General features: G+C 43.6%; 6 protein-coding genes across 6 annotated transcripts; 2 read left to right on the plus strand and 4 right to left on the minus strand.

The window, feature by feature from the left end:
* Nucleotides 1-151: 151 nt before the first annotated feature.
* On the plus strand, nt 152-646 carry SS1G_00011 (hypothetical protein; the record flags this gene model as incomplete). Its single annotated transcript, XM_001597875.1, has 3 exons — nt 152-208; nt 261-309; nt 432-646. 3 exons carry the CDS (start codon nt 152-154, stop codon nt 644-646), a joined length of 321 nt encoding a protein of 106 aa, XP_001597925.1.
* Nucleotides 647-965: 319 nt separating this feature from the next.
* Nucleotides 966-3,463, minus strand: SS1G_00012 (hypothetical protein; the record flags this gene model as incomplete). The annotated part of the gene is made up of 6 exons (XM_001597876.1): nt 966-1,591; nt 1,938-2,055; nt 2,417-2,587; nt 2,677-2,761; nt 2,931-3,306; nt 3,403-3,463. 6 exons carry the CDS (start codon nt 3,461-3,463, stop codon nt 966-968), a joined length of 1,437 nt encoding a protein of 478 aa, XP_001597926.1.
* A 1,292-nt stretch (nt 3,464-4,755) lies between these two features.
* Nucleotides 4,756-5,317, minus strand: SS1G_00013 (predicted protein; the record flags this gene model as incomplete). Its single annotated transcript, XM_001597877.1, has 2 exons — nt 4,756-5,025; nt 5,237-5,317. The coding sequence occupies 2 exons, from the start codon at nt 5,315-5,317 to the stop codon at nt 4,756-4,758; spliced, it is 351 nt and encodes a 116-aa protein (XP_001597927.1).
* A 1,204-nt stretch (nt 5,318-6,521) lies between these two features.
* On the plus strand, nt 6,522-8,334 carry SS1G_00014 (hypothetical protein; the record flags this gene model as incomplete). Its single annotated transcript, XM_001597878.1, has 4 exons — nt 6,522-6,739; nt 6,936-7,951; nt 8,011-8,136; nt 8,186-8,334. 4 exons carry the CDS (start codon nt 6,522-6,524, stop codon nt 8,332-8,334), a joined length of 1,509 nt encoding a protein of 502 aa, XP_001597928.1.
* A 3,450-nt stretch (nt 8,335-11,784) lies between these two features.
* Nucleotides 11,785-11,982, minus strand: SS1G_00015 (predicted protein; the record flags this gene model as incomplete). Its single annotated transcript, XM_001597879.1, has 1 exon — nt 11,785-11,982. The coding sequence occupies one exon, from the start codon at nt 11,980-11,982 to the stop codon at nt 11,785-11,787; it is 198 nt and encodes a 65-aa protein (XP_001597929.1).
* Nucleotides 11,983-13,848: 1,866 nt separating this feature from the next.
* Nucleotides 13,849-17,235, minus strand: SS1G_00016 (hypothetical protein; the record flags this gene model as incomplete). Its single annotated transcript, XM_001597880.1, has 7 exons — nt 13,849-14,529; nt 14,664-14,775; nt 15,332-15,500; nt 15,697-15,789; nt 15,878-16,046; nt 16,493-16,582; nt 17,146-17,235. 7 exons carry the CDS (start codon nt 17,233-17,235, stop codon nt 13,849-13,851), a joined length of 1,404 nt encoding a protein of 467 aa, XP_001597930.1.
* Between the last annotated feature and the right edge of the window lie 268 nt (nt 17,236-17,503).

Below are 17,503 nucleotides of genomic sequence, written 5' to 3' on the forward strand. Positions count from 1 at the left end.
CTCGTGTATAGTCTACTTGATCCCTTTGAATTACCAAGACTTGGAACTTGCTGCTATTCTCCTGTTGAACACGATCGAAGAAGCACCCGTTAATACTACGAGAAGAGAGTTCTCTACGAATCAGGATCACAGGAAACGAGAAGGGGCAACAATGTCTATGTTTGCATCTACATTTCGATGGCTGCAGAGGAAGAGATATCAATATGAGGTATGTGCGCTCCTCCAATTCATGCAAGATATATTCTGATACACTTGAGCAGGTCACATTCTCATTGTATATGTTGACACCCACGGAGAAATTCATATTCAGTATGTCTTTTAATGTTCTAAGCTGGCAAACCTCCTGATCATTTCGATTGATTGCACTCATTTTCTCCTTCCCAGAGGAATCCACTTTAAAAGGCACGCGTGGCTAATATCTTGTTCTGCAGATTCGTTCCTTTTCCTCTTCTTTAGCATGATCATCATTGCTATGACACTTTACCTCCCACAACACATCACATTCCTTACCAACCGTGCCTGGTTTTACTATAACGGAGACGAATCGGCCAAGTCTGCTCTGACATCTGCGAGTCCTATACTAGATGCAGTGGTCAAGGAAACAGTTGGGATGACTACTATGGCTGGAGCCGGGAAGGAATTATGATTAACACTTTTGTACGGATACCTATAGCCGAGCATGGGGATGATGTGTGTGGATGCCACGATTGCATGTTAGGAAAGAAGGAACGGCACGGTGATGACTGGGTACATATGATTTTCGAAGAGGAGTTACTGATTACTACAACGGGATAGAGCAGATGAATATACACCCAGCATTGTTATAATACTTAATCATAAGACGAGCATGGAATTTGAATAGGCACTTTAGTTTGGGAATAATTTTTAGACGTCTTGATACGGGCAGCCTGTGAGGGACTTGTTGTGATAAAGTGCACTGTGTTAATGTTGGTCATATCTGTAAACTATACAGCATGTTCTCTTGCAGCCATGAGATGCTTCATAGTGTTATACATTAATTCTCCAGCCCCAGGAAGACCTTTGCCTTCCAAATATTTTAAAACACCCAGTCGATAGTCCTGCCATGATATGGACAATCCGCCGTCATTTCCAAGTTTCTTTAATGATACTTGTGTTACTGGCCCAGCGTGTCTGACGTTGATTTCATCCTCAGCCTGATCTTCTAACTCCCTCATGTATGTGATGGCGTGCCGGCATATCGCTGGTGAGCACGAAATACTGAATAGAGAACTCAGTGAAAGGGATGTCTCCAGCTTGGAAATGTAAGAACTTAATGTCCCCATTGTCTGCTCTGGGAGTAAACAACCTAGTGCGTTCACATCTATTGTATAGAAGGCCCGTGATCTCCATAAACAATTGCAGATATCCATCAGGAAACCATTGAAGCGATTGACATATTCTTTGGGATAAGATTGATTGGCTGGTGCAGCCGGGTTTGTGCGGGGAGCCATAGCCATTTCGAAAGCTTTCTTGTAGAGGGCGAGGATGTTGCAAGTGCGGGCGATTACCGATAAGTTAGAGCTGAAGTAAAGAGTATAAACGACTTGAGGTGGGGGAATAGTTATCCGAACTGTTGGTGTTAGAGTGAGATGAGATATTAAGAATGCATTCGCTTCGTAGAAATCAAGGATAGTTGCGTGAGTGACAACGCTCGAAGATTGTTGTAGTATTGCAACAGCTAGCTCATTGATGTGGTGTACGAGTGCGACTACGTCTGTGCCGTAGTTTGACGGGCTTGGAGCTTGTGAGATTAGGCTGAGAGTCCACTGGCTGAGCACAGCTTTATAAAATTTGAGGAGAGCAAGCTGTGACTCATGAGTGCCATCTACAACTGCATCTTCAACTAAGTAAAAGATTGTTTTGTGAAGGTCTAATGCTTAGTTAGCCCTGAATTTTGATTATGACGGGAGGTATACCATCGAAAGAACCAATACGAATATAAGCCAACAGCTCTAAGATCACATCACGGTTTGTAAAACCGTCCCAGCAAGGCAGTAACGATTTCAAATAGGAAAGGCATGCCGAAGGTAGTATCTACAATTGTTAGTAGAGCTAGTAAACATTGTTGTATATTGGCCGACCTTGGTAAACCTAGTATACTGCAGAATAACTTCCAGCATATCTGGTATCAGCCTCCCAGAGGACTGATCATTTTCAAGCTGATCCTCGAAAAAGGCCAGAAGCCAATAATTTATTCGTCGTAGAGTAGCCTTAGAAGACCTGAGATACAGCAACTTTTGGAGCAAAGGATCATGAATACCAGCCACCAGTTGATTTGGTAGCTCGATCTTCTCAAGCTTCTGGACAAACTCGTCCACATCCTCGACCTCTTCTAGTGTAATTGAAGTCTTTCAGTTGGTCAGAAATGATGATGAGATTAGGAACGAGCACTTACATCCTGTGCATACAACGTATTTACTTCGGGTAAGAATCCATGCTTCCTGTCTCTGACAGTCTTTCGTGGCACGCGGAAGTTTCGATGGGTAGAGACAAGCTCCTCTTCCATCCTCCTAAGATGGTCTTCTTGTATCTCGCCGAGCCTTTCTCGCCATTCACGATTTGGATGCTGGTGATATCAATACATGATTTTCAAGCAAATACTTAGTGGAAATTTACCGCGAATACAGAGGCCCTTCCGGAAGTCACGTCACCTACGATTACCTCCGGATAGTAATCTTTGTATACCCTCATAAGGCCTACCAGAGCCGGATCGTGGCCCGCCTTCCGTGTCCATTGCATTCTTAAGAGAAGTTAGCAAGCTGGTTAAATTAACTTGCCTCAACATACAATGCTTGTATCCTAAATGGCCGAACGTGTTTTCGGCGGGTGATGATGGACAGCACGTGACACAACTGTGACCTGCGTGAACGTGAGATGAGACGCCGACACGTGTGAAGTATAGAAAATACCTGAGAGCGATGGTGTCGAGTAAGTTGAATAGTACAGCATAGAGCTGTGACAAAATCTTTTGATTCTCCAGAACATCGTAGACCAGGACTATCCATTTTAACAACGCCGCCTGAGCTGCATAGGAAGGTCTGTCTTTTCCATGACCCAGGCTCCCTACTACTTTGATGACTATTGAATCTGAAACCTTGCTGGTTGGATAAAGATACTTGATTAAATTGCCAATGCTCACTTGATCAAGCTCGTTGGGAAGAGTGATGATATCCATTAGCTTTTCCAACGACGCGTTAGATAACCCCTCTCCATATGCTCTCGAGCACAGTCTATCAACGTGACTTGAAATCTTCACAGATCGTTGCTTTGAAGGAATACGTGAAGCTGTACCAATTGTCAGTATCTCTCCGTTCGCCATCAGAATGTTGTGGTAGGGCTTGTCTTGTTGTGGTCGCGAGAGTCGCGCGTAGATTTCCTTACCATTCTCTAAATCATCAAGAATATCATCGATGTTCTGTTCTTCTTTTAGATGACTCTCCATAGTTAATGAATAATTGATTTGATCTCTTCTTGTTATCGATCTGATTGCTTTGTGGAATTGTGATGTAGCATTCAAAAGTATACATGTTGCGTATTTTTGATGTTCTGGATTCTTGACTAGGAGAAGAAATCAAAAGACCGAGATGATATTACCCGGCCTATCTAGGTATTTCTTCTTGGACAGCTGTGCCATTGAAATAGTATCTACATAATTCGCGGTTCTGTGTTCTATTTATACTTTGATTTAGTTGAGAAGGTTGGAAAGGAAACTAAAGACAGAATAATATTTTTAATACTTTTCTTCAATCATATATAAAAGCCAATGTATATCTACATATAAAGAGAGAGTTTTTTATATTATATGAAATATCTAATTTATTTAGTTAAAGAAGGAATTTTGATAAAAGAAAAGCAGTAAAATTTAACCTAGATAAATACATAGTACTTTTATATGTATCTATATATGTATATATGTATATTCTACTTAAGAAATAAACACAGATATTAAAACTCTATCCGGTCTAGTCAGTTCACTTTGAAATGAACAATATATTGATATTTTCAAATCATTTTGAAGAATAAATTGGGTCCAAATAGAGAGACCAACTAGTATATATAAAACTCCCTCCTCAGCCTTTTTGTGTTACCAAGAATGTGCGCGAAGACCGAAGACAGCTGATCCCTGACGACTCCTTTCGCGTTTACACACTGTGACCGCCCCAACCTCAAAATTATCCCTGATCACAATCTACCCTTCTCCTCCGCCCTCCCTTTGAATATCGAAAAGATTCAACATATCTGATAGCTTAAGATACCTTCTATCCTATCTCAATACCATCGACATTGGTAATTAGATCGGACCGCAAAGCCTGCATGTCTAGGCACATCTTATCCAAATCTAGCCATGACCACAATGCATGCGGCGTCCTTTGATTCTGGGTGGGACTTCTTCGCCATATGATCTCTAGGCTTCAAGCTTCCATTATACACTCACTGTTGTTAATATATTGCATCGCTTGTGAAGTCATTTCTCTTTGCCGCCCAACCACACCATGTACTCAGGATGATTTAGTGTCGGTCTGGTTAAAAGAGCCATTTTCCATCGTCATGTAAGGGAATGGCACTGGCCGGTGCCACGCACGGCAAGTGTGCCAGTAAATGGGTGTGTTCTATGGCAAGACAGTCAATTGGAAATCTGCAACTCGGCCCTGGCCCAGGGTATTGATGGCAAGCATGTGTTGGTGCTCTACAGATTCTGTCCTTCGGAATTCCCGCGAGAAGCAGACAGGCAAATCAAGACCAGGCAAGCCTTCTTCGGTGCACATGCATTGCCGAATTTTTCTTGTGAGTAGATGATTCCAAGGTTTCGACCTGCTGTGCTGATACTGTTGCCTTAGACCTCGTTGTGTCATTTTTGGGGGGAGAGAAACTATTACACAGCATCCTGCTAGATGTCTGGAACAGAACATGTGACGTATAGACTACAGATCTATACATAAACCCCGAAAAACCTTTAACTTGTTGGGCTTGGCTTCGTTTCTGCTTACGGGCCATGGAACGACTCTAGAAAATTTGGCCAATCGTCTGTTTAAACGAGAATAAGCAGTCGAATGTTCAGATCCTATTGTTAGGCCATCGTGCTCATGCCCTAGTTGGGATATTGGAACGTAAATATCAAATGCCTGTACGAAATCGGCCGACTTCCCTGGACTTTGTTCATCCTACTCGAGTACTGAGCATGCATGATGCAGGCACAAGCCAGCTCGTCACGCACTAGGTATACCCTAAGGCCACGATGCTGAAGCTTCATGCCTCTGGAATCTAAGACGGAAGATAAGTCAATATTCTGGGGCATTTCAATCTTTGGGGGAATATATCCCGAAATACAGGAGAAGGAATTTTGCAATTCCTCGATAGATTTGGATTGTTGGAGCATTTAAAGTATATTCGGATGATCTTACATATATACTCGCTCTACCACAGCGGTTTTGGCACATCACGCTAAACCCTGTGGTGCCCCTGTGGTGCGGCTATTGTCTCCTTGGGCGAAACAAATTGGTAAACCTTGTTATTAGTTCTTCCAAGCTTTCCATGGTATTAACACTACCACGGGATGATACCACATCGGGAACAAAAAAGGTCTCATTTTGGCGCTCCAATGAACCACTCTATCATGGTACGGTTTTACACTTCAGCCCAGTCTGTCGATGATCAATTACAAAAGCACCCGCATCTGGGTTTGTGCGCGTCGGCGTCGGCCCTTGCAACGTGTGGGTGCACGAATTTGTCTTTGTCCTATGACATTCGTTTCTACCCTCGATCGACTATGGCCCTTCTCACCGGGGTATAAAATCCACACGCTTTTTTGCACTGGCGGCAATCTAATTCGGCCGGAGTAAAAGAGAACAGTGTTACTGTGTTACAGTTGAATTTGTGTAAAAGTGGAAAACGTCGTATCATGCCTGATCTCCAAACTCAGTAAACAATATTTTAACTCTCATTATATTACCACCTGTACAAGGAACGTAATTAGGCGAAAATTGGGGATGTCATCAAGCAAGCCATAGAAACGCTGCGCAACCATGCTGCCGGTACACTCCTTCTGGTACACCCTTTCTCACAATCTCTTCTCTAGTCTTTGACCTTACAACTTGGTAACTTGAGGTAGCTTTGAAATGCAAAAGAAAGGCCAAAATGTTGATTCAAACCAGGTCTCAGCTATGTCATCGTTCCATGCGGCGCCAGGAAACAATAACGATCTAATGTATGCACCCTCACTTATGGTCACAAGATATTTACAATCGGCGCTCTGACTGTACTTAGGGATGTAGGTGAAGAGTCTATTTTTACGTCATTACAAATATCAGAAGATCGGCCAGTTGAAGGAAATATCTCAGCTACAATATTGAGAGACTCGGCGAATTTCTTGACGAGAATCCGATCCCTCGATGAATCAGACGTCCTTGTACTTCTTACCCCAATTGTAGTACCAGTCAGTCGAGACGTCACGGACACTAGTGATCCATTTGAATGTTTAGGACGGGCTCTAGCCAGGAGACATGCCAAAGTCCGGCATATTCCTTACACAAAAAGGCAAGTGGAATATCACACTTGGCAAGGCTGAGACTAATCAACGTAGATATGGCATTACCTCTACTCATCTGGGGTTTATAAAAAGAAGTCATGTTATCATACTTTGCTTCGTCAAACAACCGCAACACCGGCTGCAGCTCGAAAACGCCGAAGTCCTCTTTGCAGTCAGCGACCACAAGCCTTGGTACGCCTAATCCATCATTTTGTCACATTCCTTGCTGTCCAATTTCATCTGAAAGTCTACTTCTGGATGTTTTCTATCTTCTATATTCTTTTAATTGTTCATCCTCCCCTTTACCCTCCCCTTACCCCCCCCTTTCCCCCTCCCCCCGAAAAAGTCTTTCTTCATAGGCATTTACTAATATTTGGACCGGTCGTAGTATCATCATGGTATGTGGTGATCAGACAAATTTGCAAGATCCAATTCCCTTCCCCACAGTCATTCTAACCTCCGGCTACACCGCGAGAGAAATGGAGGATGCAGCTGCATTGATCTTTGGAGAGCGCGAATCCAACCCTAGGCTAGGACTAGCTAGTTCAACATCCAGCGAGACGGTGCCAATACGGCCTAGGCTTTGGGCTGTTGACGAATGGAACGAAACCAGAGATGTATCGAGTGTTCTCAATCTGTGGACTGATAATTTTGATGTCCGGTTCTCCTTAGACCTTGAGTCTTTCGTATCTCTCCTTCGCCGCCCAGGTTACGCAAAGCATTATGTAGTTCGTCACCCTAAAGATGGCGAAGTCCTTGGTTTCTGTGCTACATACCTTTCATACGTTGATCGAGTAGGTGAGAGGCTTATTGCATCTCTAGCAGTTCTTGTAGTTGGAAAGACATGTCGACAGCAAGGTATTGGTCTCAGTCTTCATAATCATGCTATTAAACAACTTGGACAATCGCGAGGGATTATCCGTTTTGAGCTTGGCAGCACATTTCCGAGACTCTTGTATGGGCCACCTCTTTCTTCTTCCCGAGCATTGACTGTGAACGACGAGTGGTTTCGCCGAAGAGGCTGGACGCTAAACAGGGAATTACAGGGCCAGGGCCAATCTGTGTATGACTTGATTCTTGACTTTACAAAATGGAATTTTCGGCAGAGTCAACAGCAAGAAGGGTTCACTTTTCGACAGAGTGTACAAGAGGATATGGTCAAGATCCTTCTCTTGGTAGAGGAAGCATCCATCAAACAAGGCAACCTGGGATGGTTCGATCAATACTCTGATCTGATGAACGGGCCCTACGTAAAAGATATCATATTATGTCTGGAGGGAGATCAAATCATTGCAACAGCGCTCACATACACTCCATCCTGTGGCAGTTCAATATCTTCTAATTTACCCTGGGCAGGACGGATCGGCCATGATGTTGGCGGAGTTACATGCATATGTGTTTCCCGTAAGTGGTCTGAACTGCTTCACTATGGCAATTCTCTTGATACTAATTTGGGTTTAAAGCACAAAGAAAAGAGTCAATACGCCTTGAACTACTAAATGCATGTATTAAAAAACTATACCAGCAAGGTATGAGGAGAATGTTCTTTGATGGTGTGGCAAATGATGTGGACGAATTAAAAGAACTCGGTGAGTCTCACTTTGATCTATGTAATTGAAGACGGAACTGATCTTTCAGGTTTTGAGGAATGGGCAAAGTACCGCGATGTTTGGAAGGACACGGCATATATACAACCTGGCTTTAAAGAGCATTTGTACATTCTAAAGGCTCCACAAAGCATGCTACGAAGACTCTCCTCCGCAATGATGATCCTCCGAATAACATGATACAGTTGAAGGGTTGACAAATTATCACAACAGCGATAACAAGAATAGCAAATGAAGCCCCATATTTTTAGTACGCATGGCCTTGAACATCATATATCCGAATCATTGGGCATGAATGATAATAGCATGGACCTGCATTTGGAGCGTCTCATACTGCAAGGTGATAGACAAGGGCCTGGATAAGCTATTAAATCCTTAGTTTTGTGATCAAAGCGAAATCATTACTTCAGCTACATTCATACATATTACGGTGGAACCGAAGGGCACCGCTATGGATATTCGAGGGACAAAATATTCCGACCCGCAAACAATCCCTCCGCGCTTGAAATTCTGGCATCAATTTGGATTGGTAGGTTCGCAATTCAAAGTCGTCCCGGCACTTGTTGTGATGCTTTTAAAGTTGTAGCATCGGCCGGAATCGCCCCATGAAATACCGGACGAAAATTACAGGTCACGTAGCCCTAGTTGCCTGCGATCTTTCAATCTAAAGCCAAGACTATATGAGCGGGGTTATTCAAGCGTCGTACAAGAATTTGGCGGCCAAGAATAGAGTTTAACACCTTCAGAACACCACATCCGCATGAGACCCCCACTAAAGGAAGTGCTGTTGCATCTCAAAGGAAAAAAGTTCCATGCAATAGCCACGTTCGTCAGGCATGGATGTACAGAAATATGCCACTGTTATACTAGTTGCTGCCTGATGGCTACAAATATATCTAAACAAAGAGCCTTCTAGATTTGGACAGATGCATGAATTGCGGCGTGGATTTTCTTGACCGACATTCTCACATGTGGCGCACCTTTTGGGCACATGTGATGATTCGCTATGCCAGCCAACCTTGGTGTATGATTGCATGCCCGGCAACACGAATAGACATTCCGGCTCGTCATATGCAATGCTTTCCTGAGACCCATGTACAATACTTTGCGCCGAAGAACGTTGATTCAGGTCTTTAGCACCCGATCTCGCTAACGCCTATTTGATACTTTATGTGAATATTTATATGCATCATCTCATGCACGGAACCCCTTTTCAAGATGGAATTTTAGTTTAGTAGATCACGTCTCGAGAAAAATTCTTCGCGTCAGCTTTCACAGACGACCACTCATGATGTTTTCTTGGTGGGGCTGCATGTTTAGTTTGGCCCCCTCGCGGGCTTCCACTGGCGCCCCCACGTCAACTCGGCAACGCTACTACACGATAAGCGTGTTTGTAATTCGGATTTTGGTCCATTCCAGAATTCAAACTGAGTGGGTGACTGATTCATCCAGTAAGCCCAAGTCTAAGTCCTGACGCATGGGAGACCTCGAGAAGATCTTAAAGTCGTTGATGGATCTTCAACGTGAACCTCTCAATACATGTTGTCTTTCTATCCTCGAAGTAACCCACAAAAATTCCAAACTAACTTCACAATAGCCAGTGGCGAGGTATAAATATCATCCTTTCAGTAGCTTCGAATACATATTTAGGTATTCTGGGCGTTGGATCACCAGAAGCGAGAAGTAGAGCAGGAACATTATGCCATCTAGGTAAAGATGCAGAATTGTCACCCGCTCTCTTCATCTTCGGAGAATTGTCCTTTCAAGAATAACACTTGGTATTAGCGGCAAATCCGCATTATTAGCTTCAATCTAGCCAACTTACGTCCTCCTTAAAGTTCTCGCTTGTTTAGCTCCCGTGTCATGGTACGGACCGTTAGTCTGTGCATGCGGAAATAGTTTCTGCCCGTGTATTAGATAGAACACGGACCACTCTACCTTCATCAATATCCTGTTACCCTTCATCTCTTTCTAGGTATGTCAATTTGTGCTTTCCATTTTGAGTTGGGTACACTTCTATGAATTCGGGACCTCCCCTGCCATCCTATCTATGCTTATACTCGACGACAATCATACCGCATCTACCCTAACCATTCTATCGGGTTTTCTCTTCTCACCTGATACCACTCCCGAGGCTCAGATCCACATTTTCAGTAATATGCCATGTTACCGTGAAGGTTCCACTCATGCCCAGCCGAGACCTTCTTCAAACTCCGTATTAGCTAACCACAATTCTCACAATACTCCGCTTGGTCTCTACGTGGCCCCATAGGCTAAGGCATTCCCATATGTGTTCTCCTTCAAGCGCAATTGCCGCTCCATCTTTGAAGTACACTTACTCATGTTAATGATCTCTTGAATGGCTTTTGAGAAGAAGCATGTTATCTCTTCCAAATGGCAATATCCAATCTCAAGCTGGAGGCCACGGGCGGCTAGGATTACTGCTTTTCCAGGAAGAACATATTCCTATATTTTACAAATAATCATCAAATTTCCTTTTGGGTAAATGATTGATTAGATATCAAGAGGGAGGCCTGCAATGACCGCGGCTTTCCAGGCGTAGCTCGTCTGCAGATGAGTTTGCCATGGTCCGGACTGCACTACATAATAAAATTGCAGGGCTGAACTCTGAGGTACAACTCAAATCTTTCAACGGTTCCAATTATTTGTTTGTTTTTTTTGTTCTGTGCAATCTCCATGTTTCAGACAGTACGTTGAAAAATACGTCAGATGTCTCATTAAACAGGAACAGAAATCCATCGTCGTCAAACTGGCATCAGGACTACTAGAATCTTTCTCCAACTTCGTTAAACGTACATTCTCTATCTTCCGCGGCTTCTCCATCAAAGGATACTCCGTTGATGGGGAGCAGCAAATGCAATGCTACATATCCAACTGTCACCACACATCAAATGTGAAATTGTCAAAGTCATTCGGGATGTTGAAAATTTCGTTAGCAAGTTGACATGATGGTATGAGATAAATCTACATATTAATCTATCATATTCCTAGTACTGCGGGCAAGGCCAAGGGGAAACGCATATTATAACACGTATTGGGACATGAATGCAGCTCATGAATCGTTCCCCGCCAACCTGGATGCGTAAATGGAATATGATGTGCGCTTGACGAATTGGATAGCTGTGATGAAGCTTACACGGCGGAATCCACCTGTTCCCACTATTTCACAACTCTCTCAACATCGTCTATTCCATGTGTATGTATCATGGCATATTTGTGCAACTGCGAATGACGCAATTGTCCCGTATCCTCGAATACCACAAATTCAATTCTCGGTCCAGCCATTAACATGCGAAAAATGTCCGATTGATACAATCGAGGATACCAGGTTGCTATGTATGATTCTATTCGACAGGGAACTAGGGTCCCAACAGTCATAAGAAATTCCTCGAATAGATGTGTGCTGAGGCAAATATTGCAGCTCAAGGCGAGAAATCCCCGTCTCAACATGATCACTCGCGTATTGCTGATCTCAGGACCGATATGTCGATGAGGTATGGACCGAGAGGATACCGATGGCGTAAATATGCCAGACGGACACCTTTGGGTACCGACAGTGTTTGATATGAGTTTATATGTCTTGAGCATTCTTTCTGTAAACCATTCTCTCTACAATATTTGGGAATGAACAAGACCTGAAACTTTCCAATCCGGTTCACTCCAAATGCTCCACGCTAGACCGAGTTGTTCAAATGATACCGCAGATAAATTAGACGTTTCGTTGCGTCTCGTACACATATCGAACATCACAAAATGGTTCGGATCTTCATACGACTTTTGAGCATCGAATACTTCCATCCTCGCCATTTATTTAGTTTCTGACGATGGTTTTAACAGTTTGAAGCCCGATCTTGAAATTTTGCTTCTTTCCATTTTGTTATCAAAACCGGGGGGAGCTTCTCTGTCAAAGCTGCTCTGTATATCATCCACCTACATCGATGTCCTCGATTCATATTTCTGAATGCAATACCTTCGCTAGTCCTCCAATGATCGCTGGGACTTCAAGGGGGAAGAATAGTTGAACTCTATAGCACATAAGAGGGATTTCACGTATCTTACGGATATTCGGTAACCGCTAGTCTTATCAAAGCATTTCCACGAGTATGCAACAGATGCCTCGAAACTCCATGGGCAGTATTGAGGAATGAAATAGGCAATTGCTCCTCTGCAGCCATTCCCCACGAGCTGTTGCTGGAATATCAACATCTCGCGCCTTGAATGCTTAGATTAACATGCGCAGCCATGTATCTGCCCAAATTGAACAATTGATGCAACCCAAAATACCAATGCTCGATTTCCAAACTAGCCTCTCTATCGAAATCACGTCTTGAACATTCCGACCATTTTCTGAAGAAGGCTAGTTAGACTTTCCAATAATTAGGCTACGATTCAAAAATAAAAGATTAGGATCTTTTCGGGGAATTGTGATATGAATTAATTTCTAACAATAAATTATGTGCAAACATTCACAGCCTTTAAGAATTATAAACTGCTATATCTGGTCTGCTAGTTTGAAATATTGGAAATCCCGATATCCATACATCGAATTTCAGCAAAGATCCCGGCTGAGCACAAGGAGATGCCTTCAGATCCCTGCCCAGCCATCATCTAACCTCAAGTCAAAGTACAATCTTTCTACTCCCTTTCCTCTACTTTTACAGGAAAACGGACATTCCATGCAACTAGTTCAACCATTAACCGCTTCTTTCTCACCGTCAATCTTGTCATTATGTCACCATGCCACTATGTCACCACCATATTCACTCCGGTATATCATCCCACCTCACATACAGAATCCAATCCCCTCTCAAAAACTCGCAAACCCGCAGTTACCTTCACTTTATCCACCTAGCCAAAAATTCAAACCCTAACACTGCGATTGACTGATTCCTAAACCTAAACCTGAAAACCACTTTCAACACAAGTCCAGACACACCACTCAACATCCGCACATACAACCCCGTACCGCGTACCCTCTACATCCTCTACGACGTGCTCCAGTACACAGCTCAAACTACACCACCTCATTGAGTTTACAATCTCTTACTTCTGGCATTAATTAAACCTTATACCATTACACATGCCGCACACAAAGGAAAAAAAGTAGCAACGTGTATGATTTTCTATCTTCGCTTCGGGCATGCAAGGAGAAGAGAAAGAAGGAAAGCGGAAGAAAAGGTGCATGGAATACAGGTAAAATATACAGGCAATACTTCGTTATCAATATCTCTGGACCGCAGTCTAACAATGAAAGGGTTTTAACATGAGTGTTTTGAGCGTGTATAGTCCGAACTAGCAGAACAAATGTGAAAGTTGTCAATCTCGCGTGGCTCAATCTTCTAGAGATGTGTTAATGAAATGGTAGTTGGAGAAATAGTTGGGATGTTTCAGGAAGGGAAGAGATGACGCGTGATGGGTGATGGATGAGGAGTAGGTAGTAGTGTATGATAACTGGATCTGGTGTAGGGGAGATTGAAAAAGAAAAGGTATAGTAAGCCGGTGATAGTGAAGGGAGATAGCAACTTGATGGATCGAAAGGGCGAGTCACGTATGATCTGAGATTGCGACATGTAGCATGGGCAAAGAGATAATAGTATACAGGAAGAAAGGAAATGTAAAAGCAAGAGTTTTTTCGCCCACGAAATTGATATTTGCATTCGATTTCTGTAATCATCATGCACTCTCACCAGTAACTTCAACCATCGCCTCTACCTCCCGAAAACTCGTAATGAGTACTTGTCTGTTCTTCTCCTCTACACTGACATCTGCATTCCCTTCCCTTACAACCACAAAACTCTTCATTCCAGATTCTTTTGCAGCTCTGACCTCTTTAACATTATCACTCAAAAACAACCATTCACCTACCTCTCCCAGGGCTCTGTTTGCCTTGGCAATTTTCTCATAGCTCGTGCTCTCCTGTTTTAACCCTGCATTAACCGTATCCCAATACCCACCTTCGATCTCCTCAGCCCCATCGACTCCATTCCAGATGCAACCTCTCAAATCCCCCTCGGCCGTGTACCTCCACAACAATTTTTGCGCGGCCACACTCCCGCTACTATAAATACAAATCTTGGCTCCGTTTTCTTTCCATTTCTTCATCGCCGGGTACACATCTGGGAAAAGTGGACATTTCAGTGTCCCTGATTCGTAACCGCGGAGCCAGAGATATCCCTGGAGAGATTTAAGGTATGGGATTTTGAGGTCCTGAGCCATGAGGTCGCGAACATGAGAGAGGAGTGCCTCAGGGGTAGAGCTGTGTTCGGGTGGAAAGGCGGAGCGATAGGGAAGGAAGGATGAGGAGTCCCATTCAGTGGATAGAGTTTCTGGGAGTGCTGCGAGAGCGTATGGGAACTGCTGGCGTGGTTAGTTGTCGGGTTACGGTTTTACATTGATGACAAGTAATAGCTTGAGAGGGTCGTGGCAGATGCACTAATCTGACATAACCATTGATACATAGAGATACATGTTTCAGATGTATCGGTTACTGACATGCTCATTGCGGGGTAAAGCCAGTGGCGTGTATATGGTGGGGCTTTGAAATCAATGGGGTTGAGGTGCTTGCTTCGGAACAAGACAAAATGAAACAGAACGCTGACGCTATGGAGTGAGATTTTCGATGGGATATGGTGCAACCAAGCCATCAAACATAGATAGGCACTTATGGGGCGCTCTTCCCCGCAAATGACATGGACGCTGATCCGTCCGTGCAGTAGATTGACCATGCGCAGTAGTTGAGAACGTGGCATGCGACCATTTGCAATGAAGAATCAATCCAATCTCTGCTTGACTTGGAGATATCATCACACTTGCTATCCAATTATCATATCTATTCTTTCTTTTCCCATCGTCATCCCTCGACTTGAGGATGTGGAGAAAATAGGGACACTCCGTCGTCGTTGTCGTCCCAACCAATGACAGCGGGGTAGAAGCATTGGAATTTGGAAAAAGAGATAAACGGCTGGTAACACGACAGCACATCACAGCTCCCACTTGACTATGCGCAAATCAAGATTCCTGCCCCCAAGATATCTGCATGCTGTTGCTTACGAATTACAACAGTTCTCTGCAGTTGTGTAAAGATGTAAAAGGCACAAATCATCGAGACAGTGGCCAATCATCACAATTGGCACCGTTGAACGTGGCTGGTAACTACACCAACACGGTAACAGTCATTGCAAGAAGAGATAGGAAAAAGAAGATGCGACCCATGACTTCTTGCATGGGATACAGAAGAAATTGACCAGTAGAAAGAAAGAAGTAGGAGATATTCTGTTTACCTACCAACACATCCTTGACGAATGAAATGGGACACACCGTGCCCTCTGTAGAAGAAAAAAAGAAAAAGTATCAGCATTCCATCACAAACCCCAATTCTCTAACATTACACACGTGATCTATCTTAATCCGAAGATCCCATTCCGGCGAAAATTCTTGCAGACGGGATGATGTTGGAAGAAGCAGGAACAGGAACAGAACAGGAGCCGTAAATGCCCGAGAAAAAAAGTTTTCATCACTCACCGATATCCAATAATACCACCTTCACTCGTGGTTTTGCCTCCATTTCTTCGTCAATACGGGGAAATCCTTCTAGATTTATTTTCTTGTTTGTTTCTTTCTCCCTCCCTCGATAACAGTATCAATACCTCAATGCCGAGATCGAAGAAAGATAGCGGTGAACTTCGAGCTTCGAGCTTCGAACTTCGCGAGCTTCTTGCGTAATCTTTGGATGTATGGTAAGGATTTAGGCAATGCGTCGATGCACGCTGGCAGTGATCACCCCCTAGACTACTCCGTGCGAAATATCCACAGGGAATGGCACCGTTCCGATCTTTTACTCCTGTGGTAGCGTCGATATTTGATGTAAGAATCTATTTAATTCGTCAAATATACTGGTTGGGGTAGTATTTTGATTTCTCGCCAATCCTGCGTAGTATCCTCAGGCCAGAGCTTAGTTCGGTAATTCGTATGGATTATCGATGAATTCAGGCTGTTCATGCTTCATGCTTCATGCAGTGAAAAGTAAGCAGGGGGCTCGCAAACACCACAGAGATGTTTGGATACATGTAGGTACGCGGAACGTGTTCTGTGTTCTGTTGATAATGTTCCGAATTTGGCGGCGAGCATCCATTCTGGCCAAGTGAGTTAAGTGAGAAACGGAAACTTATCAAATCATGATGGCGGTGAAGATATAAATCACAAACGGGTTTTCCCTTTGGGGTTTTCCCCGTGGGAATGGTCAGACTCAGAGACAACGACCTGCTTGGATTTGATCACATTTTGCCTTTTGTTTGAAAGGAGATACACCCCCACTTACCAAATACGAAAAGAGGATGCGAATAAGACCCTTTACTGCTCCACGGAGTGCTTGAGACAAGTCCCCAACATTATTCAAATTCACCATACTCTGTGGAGCAAGTTTCAGAGCATTTGAGCATTTCTAACCGCGGGTCCACTCAAAAGGGAAATCATTCGTCTCTACTCAGGGACTCACTCTCATGTTGGAGACATGTACATATCCTTAGTTTCCCGTGATGCATATGCAGGCTATCTACCTAAGAATGTACATATGTACGAGGCGTGTGAGGATATAGATTGACATCCAGACCCATTTTAGATCTTCGCTGTGTCGATAAAAGCTATGATGAGTTTCAAAGAGGTAGATAGCGATAGCTAGCATCATCTGATGACGATAGTTTTGTCATTGGATAGGTAAACAAACATCTGTGATGGAATAGATAGGTTTCGTTGGGCCGATTACTCTGAGAACGGGATTTGCATCAAGTAATATCGATAGGATGGTGAAGTTTTGGTATAAAACCTTTCAGTGATAGTTTTTTGGTCTAGGAAAAGATGGAGAGAGATAGGCAGGTAGGTAGGTACACCAGTAGCATAGATTATGCTACGAAAAATAGGTGTCTACTGGTCTCTGAAGCTTTCCATATACATTTCTCCTCCTATCCAACTTACATCTCCAACCCAAAAGGTCTTCCTTGAGAGAATCTTCATACGAGAGTCCTTCACCGCTGCTTTGTCCTTATACAGAAGGATTGAAGCCATCGTGATGATGGGTACCATCTTACTTTCAAGTATTCCCTCAAATATTACCTCATCTCCATTTCTGAACCGGTATCCGAATGCCGCCATCGGCTCAATCTGTGGGGAAGGGGAGGAAGACAGGGACAAACAGGAAAACTAAGATGATGTGATGTGATGGGGAATAGGGAATTACGAAAATCGCATGCGTGCACTGTACGTGTTGTACTGGGAAACAGCATTGGACAGCCAAAAAGTTAGTTGGCATATTATGTGGGGGGGGGGGGGGGGG

The sequence above is a fragment of the Sclerotinia sclerotiorum genome, genomic scaffold, assembly GCF_000146945.2.
Source record: "Sclerotinia sclerotiorum 1980 UF-70 scaffold_1 genomic scaffold, whole genome shotgun sequence".
Taxonomy (NCBI): Eukaryota; Fungi; Ascomycota; class Leotiomycetes; order Helotiales; family Sclerotiniaceae; genus Sclerotinia; species Sclerotinia sclerotiorum.